The 15461-nt window shown below is 38.8% G+C and overlaps 2 protein-coding genes across 3 annotated transcripts; both read left to right on the plus strand.

Moving 5' to 3' along the window:
* The first annotated feature begins 371 nt into the window (after nucleotides 1-371).
* LOC147860444 (uncharacterized) lies at nucleotides 372-3219 on the plus strand. Its single transcript, XM_087325096.1, has 2 exons — nucleotides 372-398; nucleotides 536-3219. The coding sequence occupies exon 2, from the start codon at nucleotides 703-705 to the stop codon at nucleotides 2245-2247; it is 1545 nt and encodes a 514-aa protein (XP_087181222.1). The 5' UTR covers nucleotides 372-398; nucleotides 536-702; the 3' UTR covers nucleotides 2248-3219.
* Nucleotides 3220-10897: 7678 nt separating this feature from the next.
* Nucleotides 10898-15259, plus strand: LOC147860445 (uncharacterized). Of its 2 annotated transcripts, XM_087324840.1 has the most exons (14): nucleotides 10898-11206; nucleotides 11799-11846; nucleotides 12045-12105; nucleotides 12242-12265; nucleotides 12346-12473; nucleotides 13020-13160; nucleotides 13244-13320; nucleotides 13484-13746; nucleotides 13868-13924; nucleotides 14039-14207; nucleotides 14299-14356; nucleotides 14498-14583; nucleotides 14779-14835; nucleotides 14921-15259. In XM_087324840.1, the coding sequence occupies exons 1-14, from the start codon at nucleotides 10990-10992 to the stop codon at nucleotides 15005-15007; spliced, it is 1473 nt and encodes a 490-aa protein (XP_087180966.1). In that variant the 5' UTR covers nucleotides 10898-10989; the 3' UTR covers nucleotides 15008-15259. The 2 variants fall into 2 exon arrangements, with proteins under 2 accessions (XP_087180966.1, XP_087180967.1); XM_087324841.1 differs by lacking the exon at nucleotides 12242-12265 and having other exon boundaries at nucleotides 11115-11206; nucleotides 12366-12473.
* The last annotated feature ends 202 nt before the right edge of the window (nucleotides 15260-15461 follow it).

The raw sequence follows: 15461 nt of genomic DNA on the forward strand, positions 1-15461 counted from the left end.
AATGATGCCACATCAAAACATACTGGATGGGCCAATTTGCACCATGTCTCAGTGTTCTGATCTGCGTGTGACAAAGAAGGGGTTGATAGGAGACGTTCGGGGGGAGGTGATTTGCTAGCGCAACTATCTAATGCAAAGTGTCCAGCAACACGCCATTTTGATTGAAGTGTCCGGGACGGCCTGGGCTGGGCGAATCAATCATGAGGGAATGGACACCCAATGCAACGGGCGCCGGACAAAACTCACGGGACATTGGGACAAAACTCATGGGCCCGATGGCCGGGGAAGAAGCTTATGGACAAGAAGAGTCTAGTTTTTCCTTTAAACTTATGGATGGTTTTATGCTAATAGGGTTAGGGTTAGGGTTAGGGTCCTCTCTTTTAGGGTTTTGGATTAGGGTTTCTCTTTCTGGGTTCTCTTGTCTTGTATCTTGTTAAACTTGTGGACAAAAGAGTCTAGTTTTCCTTTAAACTAAACCTATGGGTTTTTTTCTGCTAATAGGGTTAGGGTTCTCTCTTTGAGGGTTTTGGATTAGGGTTTCTCTTTTCTGGGTTTCCTCGTCTTGTATCTTGTTAAACGAGAATTAGGGTTTCCTGATTCTCTTCCTTCTCCTCGCCGAGCTTAACTTCTTCTTATGCATCAGACGCAGACAGGTTAGGGTTTCTCCCTCCTTCTGTATATCATCTGCCTGTCTGCTCCGCGATGGCTTCACCCGCAAGGAGCGTCGCGGCGGTAAGCTCTAGCCCTATTTCCCCTCCTTCACCATGGATCGACAGTCCCCGATCCTCCACTGATTCCATCTCCCGGCCCAGGCGATCTCTTCTCTCTGCTCATTTCTCCAAAAAGAAATACTCGGAGCGGAAGCAAGAGCCAGAGAAGGCCGATGGATTGCCCTTGCCCCGAACTATGGATATGGCAGAGGTCCTTCACGCGATGGAGAGGAAAAAAGGCGAAGAAGAAGAAGAAGACGAAGAGGACAAGGATGCCGAAGACTGTGAAAGCGATGGAATGTCTCACATAGTGGATGTGACAGACATGCTTCACGATATGGAGCAGACGACGGATGATGATGGAGTCTATGGGATACTTCAAACGGTACATATGGATTACCTGATGGAGCGTAAGACGGACTATGAAAGAGACAACAACGGCATTCTTCTAGCAGTGAATACGGTGGAGATTCTTCACTCGATGGATCAGAGGACAGATAATCCTTGTGATGATGGTGATGAAAGAGACTGTGGAATGCTTCAAACTGTGGATATGGCAAAGGCAATTACCATAATGGATCACAAGACAGACAAGAACGATGAAAACGAATTAACTGATACTTTGGAGCCTGCTCAGATGATGAAGCAGACAACAACAGATGACGATAAAAGTGATAATCGACCAGTGGCTATGGCAGATCTGCTTAATTACACAATGCAGCTAAAGAATATTGATGATGGAGGTGAAGAAGAAGGTAGAATTGGCAGGCTTTCGAAAAGCTTGCCTTCTCCCAGCAGTTCTTGGGAATTATTTGACGAGCCAGGAACACCTCCAGAGGTGGCTGCCATCTCCAATCTTCCTCCTCCCATGGCTCCCAAGAAGAGCTCCAAGAATCGTATTATTCCTTTAGGCAAACAGCGCCCCAGGAAGCTCATATTTGGTGACAGTGAATCGTCAGATCTCCCGCAAGAACCTATGGATACTCTTCAAGAAGATAGATCCTCAGGCACACAAGGCCATTCCAGGCTCTTAATTAATGAAGATGTACATGCAGATCTCCATGGACCAGATGATATGCAAGAAGACAGATCATTAGGTAAACAATGCAATCGTAGGAACTTGTTTGGGGAAGATGTACTGCAGGCTGAGCCTTCAGATGTCGTCGATCAGGTACATATGGATCTGCAAGAAGACAGATCTTTTGGCAAACTACACCAATGTAGTCTCTTATTTGGTGAAGATGAACGTCATGAACCGAGTGCAGAGCTTCATCAGAATCCTCTTAATCTGCATGGAACTAGACCTGTAGAACTCCATGAATGGCCTTCCGGTCTGCAAGAAACCAGACCTTTAATAGGCAAACAACTACATCGGAATCTCTTATTTGGTGAAGATGAACAACAAGACGAACGTTCAGAGATTCAACAAAGGCCTAAAGAAACTAGAAAATCCTCCTCCTCCCCTTCGTCTGCTTCTTCTTCTTCTTCTTCTTCTTCTTCTTCCTCTTTTTCTGTCCGAGTCATGCAATTACGTTAGACACACAACAGTAAACTGTATCATTCTTCTTATATCTAACAGACAATGAACAGCAGGGACAGAAAGAGAAGCTGCATGATTCCTTGTCCCCTTCCTTAGGTCCAGGTCAGAGTGCAAATATGCTGGGAAATTCCTAGTTTTCTGAGAATAGAAATAGTTTTTGCTCTATTTTTGTTATTGTGCATTTGGTTTACGCACATGGCATTGGTGAAGAACACACTCTCTCTCATATTGCGAAGCTAACTATTTTGTCTTCCTACACAAGGTGCAGGATATATGTCTGCATCAAATGTCATATATGTATTCCATATTGCCATGTTCTCAATTGTATAATCTGCTCAGGATGGTAAGCACCAAATGAGGTACATTTCATGATTGGTTCTGCTGTGGTATTGAGGCGTCAATCTTGCTTCAGGTCAGTTAGTTCTGTGGATATCTTGCTTTGGGTAGTCTGCATGCCCAAATGGTTCCCCTTTGTGGGCATGCTGTGAAGGAATGACGGATGTGGCATATTGTCAAATCTTATACTGTAAATTCCATCCAGTAGTGATGGACTCTAAAACTGAAATGCCCTGTATACATCCTTCTGGCAGAGAATCAATGCCTTATTGGTTTTGATGAATTATATGAAATCAATCACTTAAGGCAGTCAACCTCCTTTCATGCACTTTGTTGCATCTGTCTTTCAGATTGATTCTGAATGTGTAGAACATTCTCTGCAAATTGTGAAAGACAAGTTTTGTGTGCATGAACTGATGTGATATGAGGCGTGTTCGCAACGAGCTTTCACCATATACTTGTGGTCATGATAACCTTACCATTGGTCTATCTCGATTGACTTTGTACAAGTATCGGACAGTATAGGAGGTTGTTTATATGCTCTGTTTTTGTATACTTGTAGCCTTAGTTACTGAATGATCATCAGGTATGTGCGGCTTTCGGATAGTTTCTGTGTCAGCTTGATGCTGTTTTCCTGCTCTGCTATTAACTCTTTTAAAATTTCACGCCAATTTTTGTTTGTTTGAAGTAACTTGAATTGTTGCGACATTGTGTGGGCTTTTCAATGCCAAATGGTTTGCCTGGTTTGTTCTAATATTCAGCATCCTATTACTTACTCAGTGCACCCATGCCTCACCTAGACAAGTCCTGAATTGTGATACATAATGGAACTTCGTGGATAGGGTCATAGTTTTTTATTGTAGATGGCAATCCATTGCAATTAATTGTGGATCGTGGACTTGTCATTTTTGTGTCATCTATAAACATCACATTCTTGTGGTACTCTTTTGTACAAGGTGCTTGTGTATGCATATATGCATAATATCATGCAACATGGAATGCTGATTGATCGTCATTGCATTGACAGCATTGTTGTGAACTTATGTAGAAACATGTCTGATGCTTTTATGTTTGTCCCACTCCCATCTGAAACAGGAGAATGCAGGGTTTCCTGTTCTTCTGATTGATGAAAAGGGAAAGATGGTGATCATTATGTGTTAATGCTCTCTGGATCCCTGAAACATGACCTAAAAGGGTGTTCCACAATAATCTCCTTCACTTGCATCCTCATTCCGTTTGTTTGTGACTATGCCTAATAGTACATGAACTTACATTTATCATGAGAATGTCATCAATGTTTGACCCCTAGTAATGTTCCCACGATACATCTCTTAACCCATTTGCATGAGTTGTATGCCCCATGATGTGAAGTGTTGAAGAGTGTTTGCATGCCAAGAGAAAAGCACTGAATCATCTGCATTGAGAGATAGTTTAACAAAATAATGGCCTAGGGCTGGTTGTAAATTTGTTCATTTGTGTTATTTTGTATTATAAGGAAATCTTCTAAAGTGGTTTATGCACTAGTCGTATTGATTGGCCAAGAATGTGTATCCTCTCTTTATCCCAAGATTACCACCAAACTCATTGGCTTGACTAACAATAGAACCCTTGAAGTGCATAAATATTATAGATCAAACTAATGATGAGGAAAAGTATAAGAGATTAATGAGAAGAATGGATTAACAGTTCTTAACCACACCAACCACTCCCAAGCAAAGGTCATGAGATGAACATAAAATATTGTTGGTGTCCCATGCCACCAAATGTTATCCTATGCCATACCTTGGTTTCGAATAATGGATGTGAAAAGGAGAGCTTCACCTGACCAATAGAGTTTGGACAAAGGACAAAGTAATTCACTTTATATAGCTTAACACCTAAGGCTCTTAGACTACTGTGTTTTCCCATCTACCATAGGTCCATATGGGTTTGTATCGAATACTAGGATTTACAGTTTCTTGACCATCCTACCCTTGGTCCATTAAAATTAGTCATAAATTTGGTCAATAAAGTTATGGTATAACAATAAACAATCCGAAGGAGGTAGTAGTGACCGAGTTTTAAAGGATTTGGCAAGATTTGGAGAGACAACAAGAAGTCAAGAACCTAAACCATAGTAAAACTTGATGCAATGCCTTGTAATCAAAGATGTGACTTGGAATGTAAATTTGTTCTTTCTTGAGACAACTATCAAACTTCTAATTGTGGAATATTGAGAGGCACAAGAAGAGCAAGTAATTGTTATGGTATTTTGTGTATTTTGGGTCTGAGGAGAGAATAGATATTTTTTCAAGGCCAAATTTGACCTTAGAGTGAAAAAATAATGCACGCATGTAAGAAGGGGTTTATTATTTCTTGGTGGAGATTCAAGTATGTCAATTAAATTATCATTCTCATCTAGCAAGTCATCATGCTTTACAAATTACCTTATATGTTGAGCATACAAAAGTAACTCACATTTAGCCTCCACTAGGTTTTCATTACATATGTTACATATCTACGTACTTAGCTGATGATGCCATATCATGTTCTTCTAACAAGTCATCATACTTCTTACAAATTACTCTACATGCCGAGCATAATATAAAAATTAAGTGACATTTAGCCTTTGCTAGGTTTTCATTACATGTTGCATATCTGCATACTTGGGTGACGATGACATGATGCCTCAACACCCAACTTTGCAAGCGAGTTCAAAGAAGTGTTAAGGCCCATGAGGATATTAGCATCTTGCCAATTCATCCTCAATGCATCACCTAAGAAACAAGGTAGATAGATAGATACACACATATATATAATTTATTGTTGTCTTCATAGGTCAAATATGACCTATGAGACCAAAAATTATAGCATTTTCATGTAATACATGTGAAAGTGAGTCTTGATGTTCAAGAACTTTATTAAGAAATGTTGTAATTGAGATTGCACATTGTGATTGTGAGAGAAATTCGTGCAACGATTAGGTTTGGTGGAAGAGTTGTTTAAATATATTCAAACCCATAAACCATTAACCATGGTTAAGGGTCTGGTTTGAGCTAAACGAAGCTAATTATCATTGTTATGTGGACGTGTGTGAATATACGTAAATATTTTTAAACTGGGCATAGAGCCTATCTCGGGTAGCATGGACTCGAGTTTAGCTAGGTTTGGTGACAATGAGGTCCAACAACAACCCCTTTGTTTGTGATTGATGGGGTTGGGGCAACATAAGTAGAAATGTGGCTCACCATACCTTCTTCCAAGCTTTCTACAAATGCTTTGAACATTGATTTAGTTTACATGAGGAATTGTCCGTGTTCATTCATGGAGGATTCTCTACATAATGTCCTCTCCCCACAAGGAACAACATGTGTTGCTTCACGTGGATTATACAATGATCAATAGACCTCCCTCCTCAAGATGGTTGATCATGAGAGAAGTTAAGTCCCTTTTTATCAAGCTTGGCAAAGAATTCGTTTCTGTTCCCAATCCAAGGGCACTAGATCCAGAGGATGCATATTCAAATATCTCATTGTCAAGTTTAGAGTAAAGATTTGAAATTCTTGTTTCTGTTGAAGTCGGGTTCGTTTTTCTCCAATTTCCGAAGAAGTAGGAAAATAGATCAATTTCATGGTGGCAACTTTTGCTAGATATAAATTCAAGTAGTGGATACCACATGGTTCCTTTGGGCCTTAAGGAAAGAGGTTTGAACATGTTCCACGAGAATATGAACATTTTTTCTCATCGAGAGCATTACGTGGGCCACTTCTTTCATGATGAGATGTTGAGGATAACAAACCCACAGGGAAGTTTTGGGTATCCTACTCAAACCCGGGGAATTCTTGATGTAGATATTGATCAATTTTCATAACATTGTTTTCATATCCTCGATCTGACTCAGACTGCTCGTCCTATCCGATTTTCTTTATCGTGAGCACGGGGAGTGAGCCAACTCCCTTCCCTCGGGCGACATTCGTTTGAGACATCAATCATTTCGGCGATGGCTTGCTAAGCTTACACAAAAGAATGTCACTATGAGAAGACAACTTTTTTCACTTGTATGGAGCCTTGATAAGAACTTCTTTTGCGTCGCGCTTACAAGATCAACTCACTATTGGTTTCACATGGAAATCTAATGTCTCCAAACCATTGGTAAGTGACATGAATCATCTCAAATATCGTGGAACTTGTATCATGATTTGATTATTGTGACTGGTAGGGATCCCTAATTCACTCGATAATTATGATAAATAACATTTGAAAAACTTGAGGCATTCTTTTGCATGTCAACATACAATCATTCTAGAGGATCATGTAATTAGGTAGCTAACAAAGGTCTCGTGCATTAACAAAGTTAACCTACAACACGTAAAACTCAACATCTCATTATTTGATTTGAGGAAACTTGCATTCCATGCACGTGACTTTGTGATTGTGTTTAATTGGTAGCAAAAAAGTTGAACTTCATTTGAAAAGTTTCCATGTTAACAAAATGTTACGGAAACAAAGAAAGCACATTTGTTTTGATGTTGCGCATTATATATATCTAGGTCTATGATATTGTTTCATTTTCAAATCAAGTGTGTCAGGCTACATTATAATGAGGCTACAAAGAATGTCTTTTTGTAGTTGCATACGAAATGTAAGCATTAGTTGCTAACATGGGCAAGTTAATTCCTCATAGTATACATATACATACATATACATGCACACATACTATAAGTAAATGGAGACTGTAGATGATCTTGTGTAGCGGAAGGAACTGTGTGTGTGTGTAAGACAAACAGAGAGAGAGAGAGACAGACAGACAGAGACAGAGAGACAGAGAACAAGAAGTTATATTAGTCAAGAGATAAAATTACATGCAACATCATCGAAGTTACATGCTCACATAGAGGGAGTTGTCTGATTTTGACATTCGGAAGCCAATTTGGTGAAGATATTGGGTGATCTTTGAATGCCAAGCATGCGGTGCTTGCTTGCGTCCATATAACGACTTCTTGAGTCGGAAAACTAATGTTAACTGTTTGGTCGATTCAAACCCAGGTGAATCATGAAGACCTCCTCTTCTAATTCGCCTTGAAGAAAGGCGTTCTTCACGTCCATTTGATGGAGGTGCCACCCTTTAGCAGCTGCGAGAGTAATGATTGTTCGAATAGTCATCATCTTTGCCACTAGGGCAAAGGTCTCCTCGTAGTCAACTCTGTGTATTTGAGTGTATCCCTTAGCTACGAGTCTTGCCTTGTAACGGTTCACTGAGTTGTCAACATTATATTTCACTTTATATATCCATGTGCAACTGATCTCTTTTTTATGTCGTGTGTGGGGAACAAGATCCCATGTCTCGTTCTTACGTACAGCCTGCATCTCTTCGTTCATGGTTTCGACCCATCAGGGATCCTTGGCTGCCTCAGAAAAATTTTCCGGTTCTTGGACTGTTGCCACCTTCATCATAAAGGCATAGTGATATGCTATATAGTCATCATAGCAATTCTTGCGTTTGGCCACTCCATTTTGTTGAGGTGTGTCGGCATGAGAAATCTCATCGAATTCCTTCATTTTGAGAGATAAGTTGTGAATTCGTCCGAGAAGTACTCCTTACCCTCATCCGATCGAAGGCATCAGACGTGCCGACTTGTGGCTTTTTCGACTTCATTCTTAAATTTTTGCAAGTGTCTAAACACTTTACTCTTCTGCCTCATAAGGTAGATCCAAGTGTGCTTAAAGAATTCGTCGATGAACGTGACATAATATCGACAACTGCTGAATGTGGTTGTGTGAGCCAGTCCCCAAATGTCGTAGTGGACTACTTCAAGACTCCTTTCCTTACATTCCTCTCTGTCAGGAATGGATGTCGTTGTTGTTAGCCAAATTAGCACACTTCACATATACTCGTGCTCTCTCTTTTTTATAAAATTTGGGAGCCCGATGATGACTCTTGTCGCTTGCATGTTCTGGAGCTTCTAGAGGTTAATGTGGCCATTTCTTTTGTGCCACAATTTCAAGTTGGTGTCGACTTTGAGGCCTTTCGCAAACATGGCCGACTTCATCCCATTCGACCCGAGGATGAACATTCAACCTTCTCGTCGACCGTGAACTACGAGCTGATCGTCTTTTTCAATGAAGCACCCTTCATTGTTGAACCGAACTTGCATGCCTTGTTCTACTATCTGGCCGATTGAGACCAGATTTTTTGTGATGGTCGGGACATGCAAAACGTTCTTGAGGTAGGGTTGTTTGTTGTTGTTCCCGAATGGGACATTTCCGACATGCCGAATGGGGTGAGTTGTGTCATCCCCAATTTCGACATAGTCAGGTCGATCGGGCTTTCTCAACTCTCTGAAGGGTGAAAGCATGTGAATGGAAACACTATTATAGCTAACATGTAGCTAAAATGACCACAACTAAGTAGTTTTTTTTATAGCTAATTTTTAGTGGGAAAATCTTAAAGATACATGTCATTTATTATGGGGATAGAAATATTACCATTTATGGTTCACACTTTAGCTTGTCTTTATTTGAGATCACATTCTAATAATCCCTAAAATTGCCAAAATATGCCAATTACATGTACTAGCTTTTTGCATAAATTAGTTATGTGAAGGTCACATCTAATTGTTCCCATTCCCATGCTTTCACCTAGAACCAATCTTCGTGAGACGTCTTATGATTGGATGCATCAAAGTCAACAAACCATACATTGTCTAAAGAAGAGGTGTTGATCGGACCCTATACTGACTGACATCGAGTGTGCTTTATGCCTCATTACGAACATTCCACCATGGTTGTCATAGTCGGAATTCAAGGCATAGTTAGTGAGTTGTCGGTAGGTCGGAAACCAACTCTCGTTTCTTCTTTTGGCACTCCTCTTCATAGTGGTCGAATTTTCCATAGTACCTGCATTCAATCGAGTTGTTTTGGCGACTTGGTCCAGTAGGATGGCTCCCCCTTCTGCAAACTCCCTTTGTGTGTTCCTAGTCTGATGGTGGGAGTCGCGCTCTTGGGTCAGCCGATCATGTCGGCCTCGTCGTAGTCGGCCTCCTCCCTAGTCCAACTAGAAGTACAACATTTGACCATCTAGTCCATTGCTCCTTGATCGAACATGGTTTTCTTCAACCAACAATATCGACTACAAGTCGAAAAATGAGGAAGGATTCTCCCTTGCAAGAATGGCCGATCTGATCGTGCCGAATCAAGGTGTTGAAGCATATTTGCACCATTTCATTATCATGAATGATGACATTGATCGATCCAAGGACGTCGCACAACTCCTTGATTTATAAGGTGTAGCTAGTGACTGACATGTCCCTTTGTGTATATTATTCAACTCCTGACGGAGTTGAAGTTTTTGTGCAGCCGTGTTGGCTACGAATATCATCTTGAGGTTGCCCCAAGCTTCTTTTGGCATTTTTGCCTCTCGAATATAGCCGAGCATGTGGTCATGGACGCATGATGCTAGGCCACATCACACGACTAGCCGCTTGCTCCCATGTTGTGTGGGGTTGGGTTGGGTTTCTTGAGCTCCTTCAATATAGCTCCAATATCCTTGACCAACAAGGTATTGGTGTATCTTGTATTCCCAAGATGCAAAGTTCATCCTATCTAGCTTCTCAATAGGAAGAGCGCTTCCCATATGAGCATTCATGGTGGTGTTTTTCTTCCCTGGTGTTGAGTCGCTTCTGTTTCTGTTGTCAGCATGAGACACAACACAATCGAATAAACTTGATAAGACAACCATGTGCTCTAATACCATGTAAAGAAATGGAGACTGTAGATGATCTTGTGCAGCGGAAGGAACTGTGTGTGTGTAAGACAAACAGAGAGAGAGAGAGAGAGAGAGAGAGAGAGAGAGAACTTAGAGAGATAGAGAACAAGAAGCTATATTAGTCACGAGATAAAATTACATCCAACATCATCTAAGTTACAAAAAGGTTGGTTTAAATACCAACTAACCTAAGGCAACAACCCTTTCTACTATTTACAAAACCAGCATGTTGTGTCCACTACTAGTGTGAAAGCCATTACATTTGGGAAGTTGGGTTTGATTCTCAACATGTGCATGTACATATATGTACATATACATATACATTATCACATACACGTACACATACACATACACGTACACATACACATACACATACACATACATATTGATCGATCGATAGATGCATGCACATAGAGACAAAAATACACACAAGAGTAATTGGGACGAGGGCATCGATTGATATTAGAGATAAGATTGTAATAAAATAGCTAGAGGGGTATGTTCTGTAATTAAGAAAAGCTTGTTCTAACAAGCAGGCTCCTCCATCTCTGTCAGTGACGAATGCAGACGACGGGGATGGCCTCGCATTCTCTGCAAATGCTCCCACTTTTGCTTTGATCCTCTCCGCCTCTTCTGCATCTCTCTCTGAATCTGTACGAATGTATCGAAAATTTGCTGCACATATATACGGAGAGAAAGAAAGGACTGAAGAGATGAGACGGCTGGAAACAGAGAGTGGGTGGAAACAGAGATATCTGTTGAGAGCTGTGTGGGCTTCCGCTCTTCTTCTTCGCATAGTTTCCGTTCTTCTTGGTGCACCTTCATTGATCGGTCATCGTGTAGAGATTGCAACACCTACGACTAGTATCAAGAGATGTGAGTTTTCTTGCCTGTCCTCCATAGATATGGTTCCTTAGTGATATTTGGCATTTTTTTCCTTGTTTAATGTGTATAAACATTGTATGTCTCGGCAATGTATTTTCAAACATCAATTGAGCTGTGTAAATCCTGTTTTTTAAAGGAAATACCAGTATTACAAAAAGATGTGAGTTTGTCTTAAATCTAGTTAGAATACAATTAGTACTAAGAGATGTGAATATGTCATTTCCTTGGAGAGGGTTGTGTTTTTTTTTGTGATTCTATCCACTTCTACAACTAGTACTAAGAAATTTGAGTTTTATTTTTCCCTTTCGATAAGAGATTATTTTCATGATATATAAGATCCAGATTTCTAAGGATAATGTTTAGGAATTATGAATGATGTTGTTTTTCTCTTATTTGGAAGTATTTGTAAATACGAAATCATATTGTTTTGACTAGGCTCTACTGAATTGTACATATTCCATATATTAACTTCTTCTTTAGTGGCAATTACTAGTGATTTATTATTCTGGCTATTTGGACATTAGTATAGAGATAATCTCTCGTAAAATGAAAGCATTCATATGGCGTGTGTTTTCTGATGCAGTAGCAGAAGGGTATTGGCTGAAGCAGGCTGGGAACTCTCCTTATGCAGGTAATGTTTCCAAACATTGAATACATATATGTATATGTGTGTGTGTGTGCGTGTGCTCACTACTTTAAGTTAAAGTATACAAATTGTTTATGGGTGAATGAAGAAAAGTCTTGGGAGGAGAATACTGTAGTAGGAATTATTTTTTAGGCGCTTGATTCTGAAGCAAATTAATGTATTTTTAGCTTGATTTTTGTGCAGGGTCTGTTTATCACGCATCACCATTATTACTTTCTATGCTTGGTCCATTCACAGCAGATGGGTGAGCCGAAACCCTTTTTTGTAAAGGAAAATAAAGATTTCATTGATTCTATATTGTTCTCTTTGAACCTATTCAAATAAATTATCAAGAATATTTTTATTGAATGGCTGGTTGTGTGATCTCTTTTATGATGCAGTGGAGGAAAGTCATTCATTTTAAGGTATTTAAAACTCCTTTGCTTACTGAGAGAATTCTTCATTACTTCCTTTCATGTTTGCTTACAGCATTAGTGGACCACAGTTTTATTTTTGTATGTGCAGATTGTGCTGTGGCTTTCCTCTTAGTTAGAATCGGAAAGTATATGCAGTGTGCCCAGTCAAATCAATTCTTATCATTGTGTTTGACTCAGTCTGGGTTAATCTTTACAGGTATCCTAGACTGGTAATTCTTTATCAGCTCTGTGAAAATGTTTCCTTTCTTATTGAACATAAATGTTATCTTATCTCTACCTCAGTGAGGTTAGACATTGAATGATGACTCCAGAGGGTTTTAATTACACAGAGCCACCGAGTAAAACATGAAAATACCTGACTTTCTGAATATTTCCCAAGATTTTTAAAAATTACTAGAGTATCCCTATATAGTAGTAAAAGTTTATTGCAAACAAATACTCTGGTATTTTTTGAAAAGCTAGCACTTATTTCTGGTTAATAATGATTATGTTAAGGGTATTTTGGTGGTTTTTCCCTGTCTGAAAGGCCTCAAATAAGCTTAACTGATATCTTAGAATGTCAGTTCCTCATTATGAACTTGTGAGTATAGTAAATAAGGGAATTGATTTAGTTACAATGTATGTAATGGAAAGGATGAATAGGTAGTGCCACTGAGTTTTGACAATCAGAGAATGGATGGCTCTTTGTCTGAATACCTTCATCTGTCTGAAAAGACTGAACATGAGTTTATTTCTTTTACAGATACAACAAATATTTCTATAGGGGATATAGCAGCAATAGTATATCTGTGGAACCCATTCACTATAGTGAGTTGTGTTGGAGGGTGTACTTCCCCTATTGAGAATGCCATGGTAATTCTGTCGTTGTATGGAGCTGTAGCAGGTGGGGATTCCACATTTCTTCCTTTCATACCTGATACCAAGGCATATGGCAAGAGTCAATTCCTATGTAAATATTTGTTGCAGGAAATGTTCCGCTTGCGACGTTTGGATGGGTTGCAGCCACACATTTTTCTCTTTATCCTGCAATCTTAATCATTCCTGTAATTATGCGTTTCATTTTTTCTTTATTGAAAGTAATTTGATTGTGGAATATTGTATAGATGGCTACTTGTGATCTCTCTCTCTCTCTCTCTCTCTCTCTCTCTCTCTCTCTCTCTCTCTCTCTCTCTCTTATATATGCATTTGTTTCATGGTCATTTACAGGTAGCATTGACAATGGCTGTTGGAATTGATCACCCACCAAACAAGTTGTTCATAGGGGCTATTCCAAAATCTGAGACATCTGAAACTGATTCAAGTGGAACTCACACAGATAAAGAAAGCTCTTTGAAAGATTTTAGTTACAATTTGAAAGTCAACATTCTTCAAGATGTGATAATCTGGTCCGTCCTGTGGTGGGGATGCGTTCTTTTGCTGTGCATTATTTCACTTGGAAGAGCTGATGAAGTTTGGAAGATGTTATCCGAGTATGAGGGACATAACATCTCACCTTTATAATGTCTTTTGTCATATACTGGTGATTTCTTAACTAGAAGCAAAACAATAGAGCTAATATATTAACTATATATTTTCATTTTGACATTGTAGGACTTATGGTTTCATCTTGAATGTAGATGACCTTTCACCCAACCTCGGCATTTTCTGGTGGGGTTTTGTGTGCGATATAAAAATATCAAACTAATTATACAGAAGTGCACAATTTGCAGCAGTATTCATGTTTCAGAGTTCTGATTCATATGAAACCTCTTCCGTTTGCAGGTATTTTTTTACAGAGGTCTTTGACTTTTTTAGGACATTCTTTCTCTTGGTTTTCCATGCCAATGTACTGTTCATGATCATGCCTCTTACTATTCGGCTCCATCATAGACCATTGTTTCTCGCCTTTACTTTCTGCTGTATCACTGCCATGTTGAAGTCTTATCCTTCTGTAAGTAAGAGGATTCTATTTTGGATATTTTGTGTTTTTTATACAACTCTTCATGCATAATCTGAATGACAGATTCCTCTACTTGTGACAGGTTGGTGATGCTGCTTTGTATTTTGGATTGGCTCCACTCTTTATAAATGAACTTGCAGGTAGTAATACATATACAAAGTGAAGTTTGGCATGATAATATACACATAATACATACACATTATATATAGATATTCTTATTGGATCTTTGTTCACTAAAGATAACATGTATTTATGTTATTCCTCGATTATACTTTTTACAGAGATGCGCTTCATGTTCTTTCTATTATATGGATATTTTGGGATAGCACTTCTAAGTCCTGTTATGTTCAACCTGTGGATATGGAGGGTATTTATTTTAACAGTCAATGCATAAATGTTGTTTTTATCCTTTTCCATTTTTAATTTATTTCTCATCTTCGTGATTTTTGAGAAACATAATAAATGTTGGCAGAGTTTTGAAAATATGAATACAAAGTTCAACTTTGTTTTCTTCTTTATCATGAAAATCATCAACCTAACCATATTAATGTATGATTTACAGGGAACAGGGAATGCGAACTTCTATTTCGCCATGGCTCTTTCTTATGCATGCATCCAGGTACACAATTAATACTTGTTATAATCAGCATTCTTTTTTTTTAAACCATTTCTTTAAACACAGAAAACATTTCTTTTTATTGCAGTTAATTATGGTCGTAGAAAGTGTGAGCACAGTATTGTTATTCGACCGAAAGATAGGGAAACTCAGAGGTTTTCATGTAAAGAAGTAAACAAATAGTAGAAAAAACTGCTTTTTAGCATCATGTAAAAGAAGAGAAGGATTCTTGAGGAAATAAGCTCAAAAGCCCAAATTATCTTTTAAGATCTTTTATTTGGACGATACGTAGGTATGCCGGCTTTGGAGTATTAAACAACTGAGTTTTGTACTGCTTAGTTACTGAGAAAAAATGTTCTTAGGTGATTATATACAACAAACAAAATTCATCATCAAAGTTATTGATAAATTCACTATACAAAGCAAATATCAAGAGCTTGTAGTGTACACTATCAACCTTCATGATGGATTGTGGCATTGATAGCTAACACTTTCAGAAGGCTTCTTGTATAGGTGTAAATTGATATTTTATGTTCATCAAGACATTTGATTTCTTCCTGTAAGAAATCTTTTTACCTCTACTTAATAGTTTTTGTAATGCTTTCAAAATATAAAGGGGATTTTTTGAC

Source organism: Azolla caroliniana, unplaced genomic scaffold, assembly GCF_043228905.1.
Source record: "Azolla caroliniana isolate FFs.n. ecotype wild unplaced genomic scaffold, voAzoCaro1.0.p SCAF_9, whole genome shotgun sequence".
Classification (NCBI taxonomy): domain Eukaryota; kingdom Viridiplantae; phylum Streptophyta; class Polypodiopsida; order Salviniales; family Salviniaceae; genus Azolla; species Azolla caroliniana.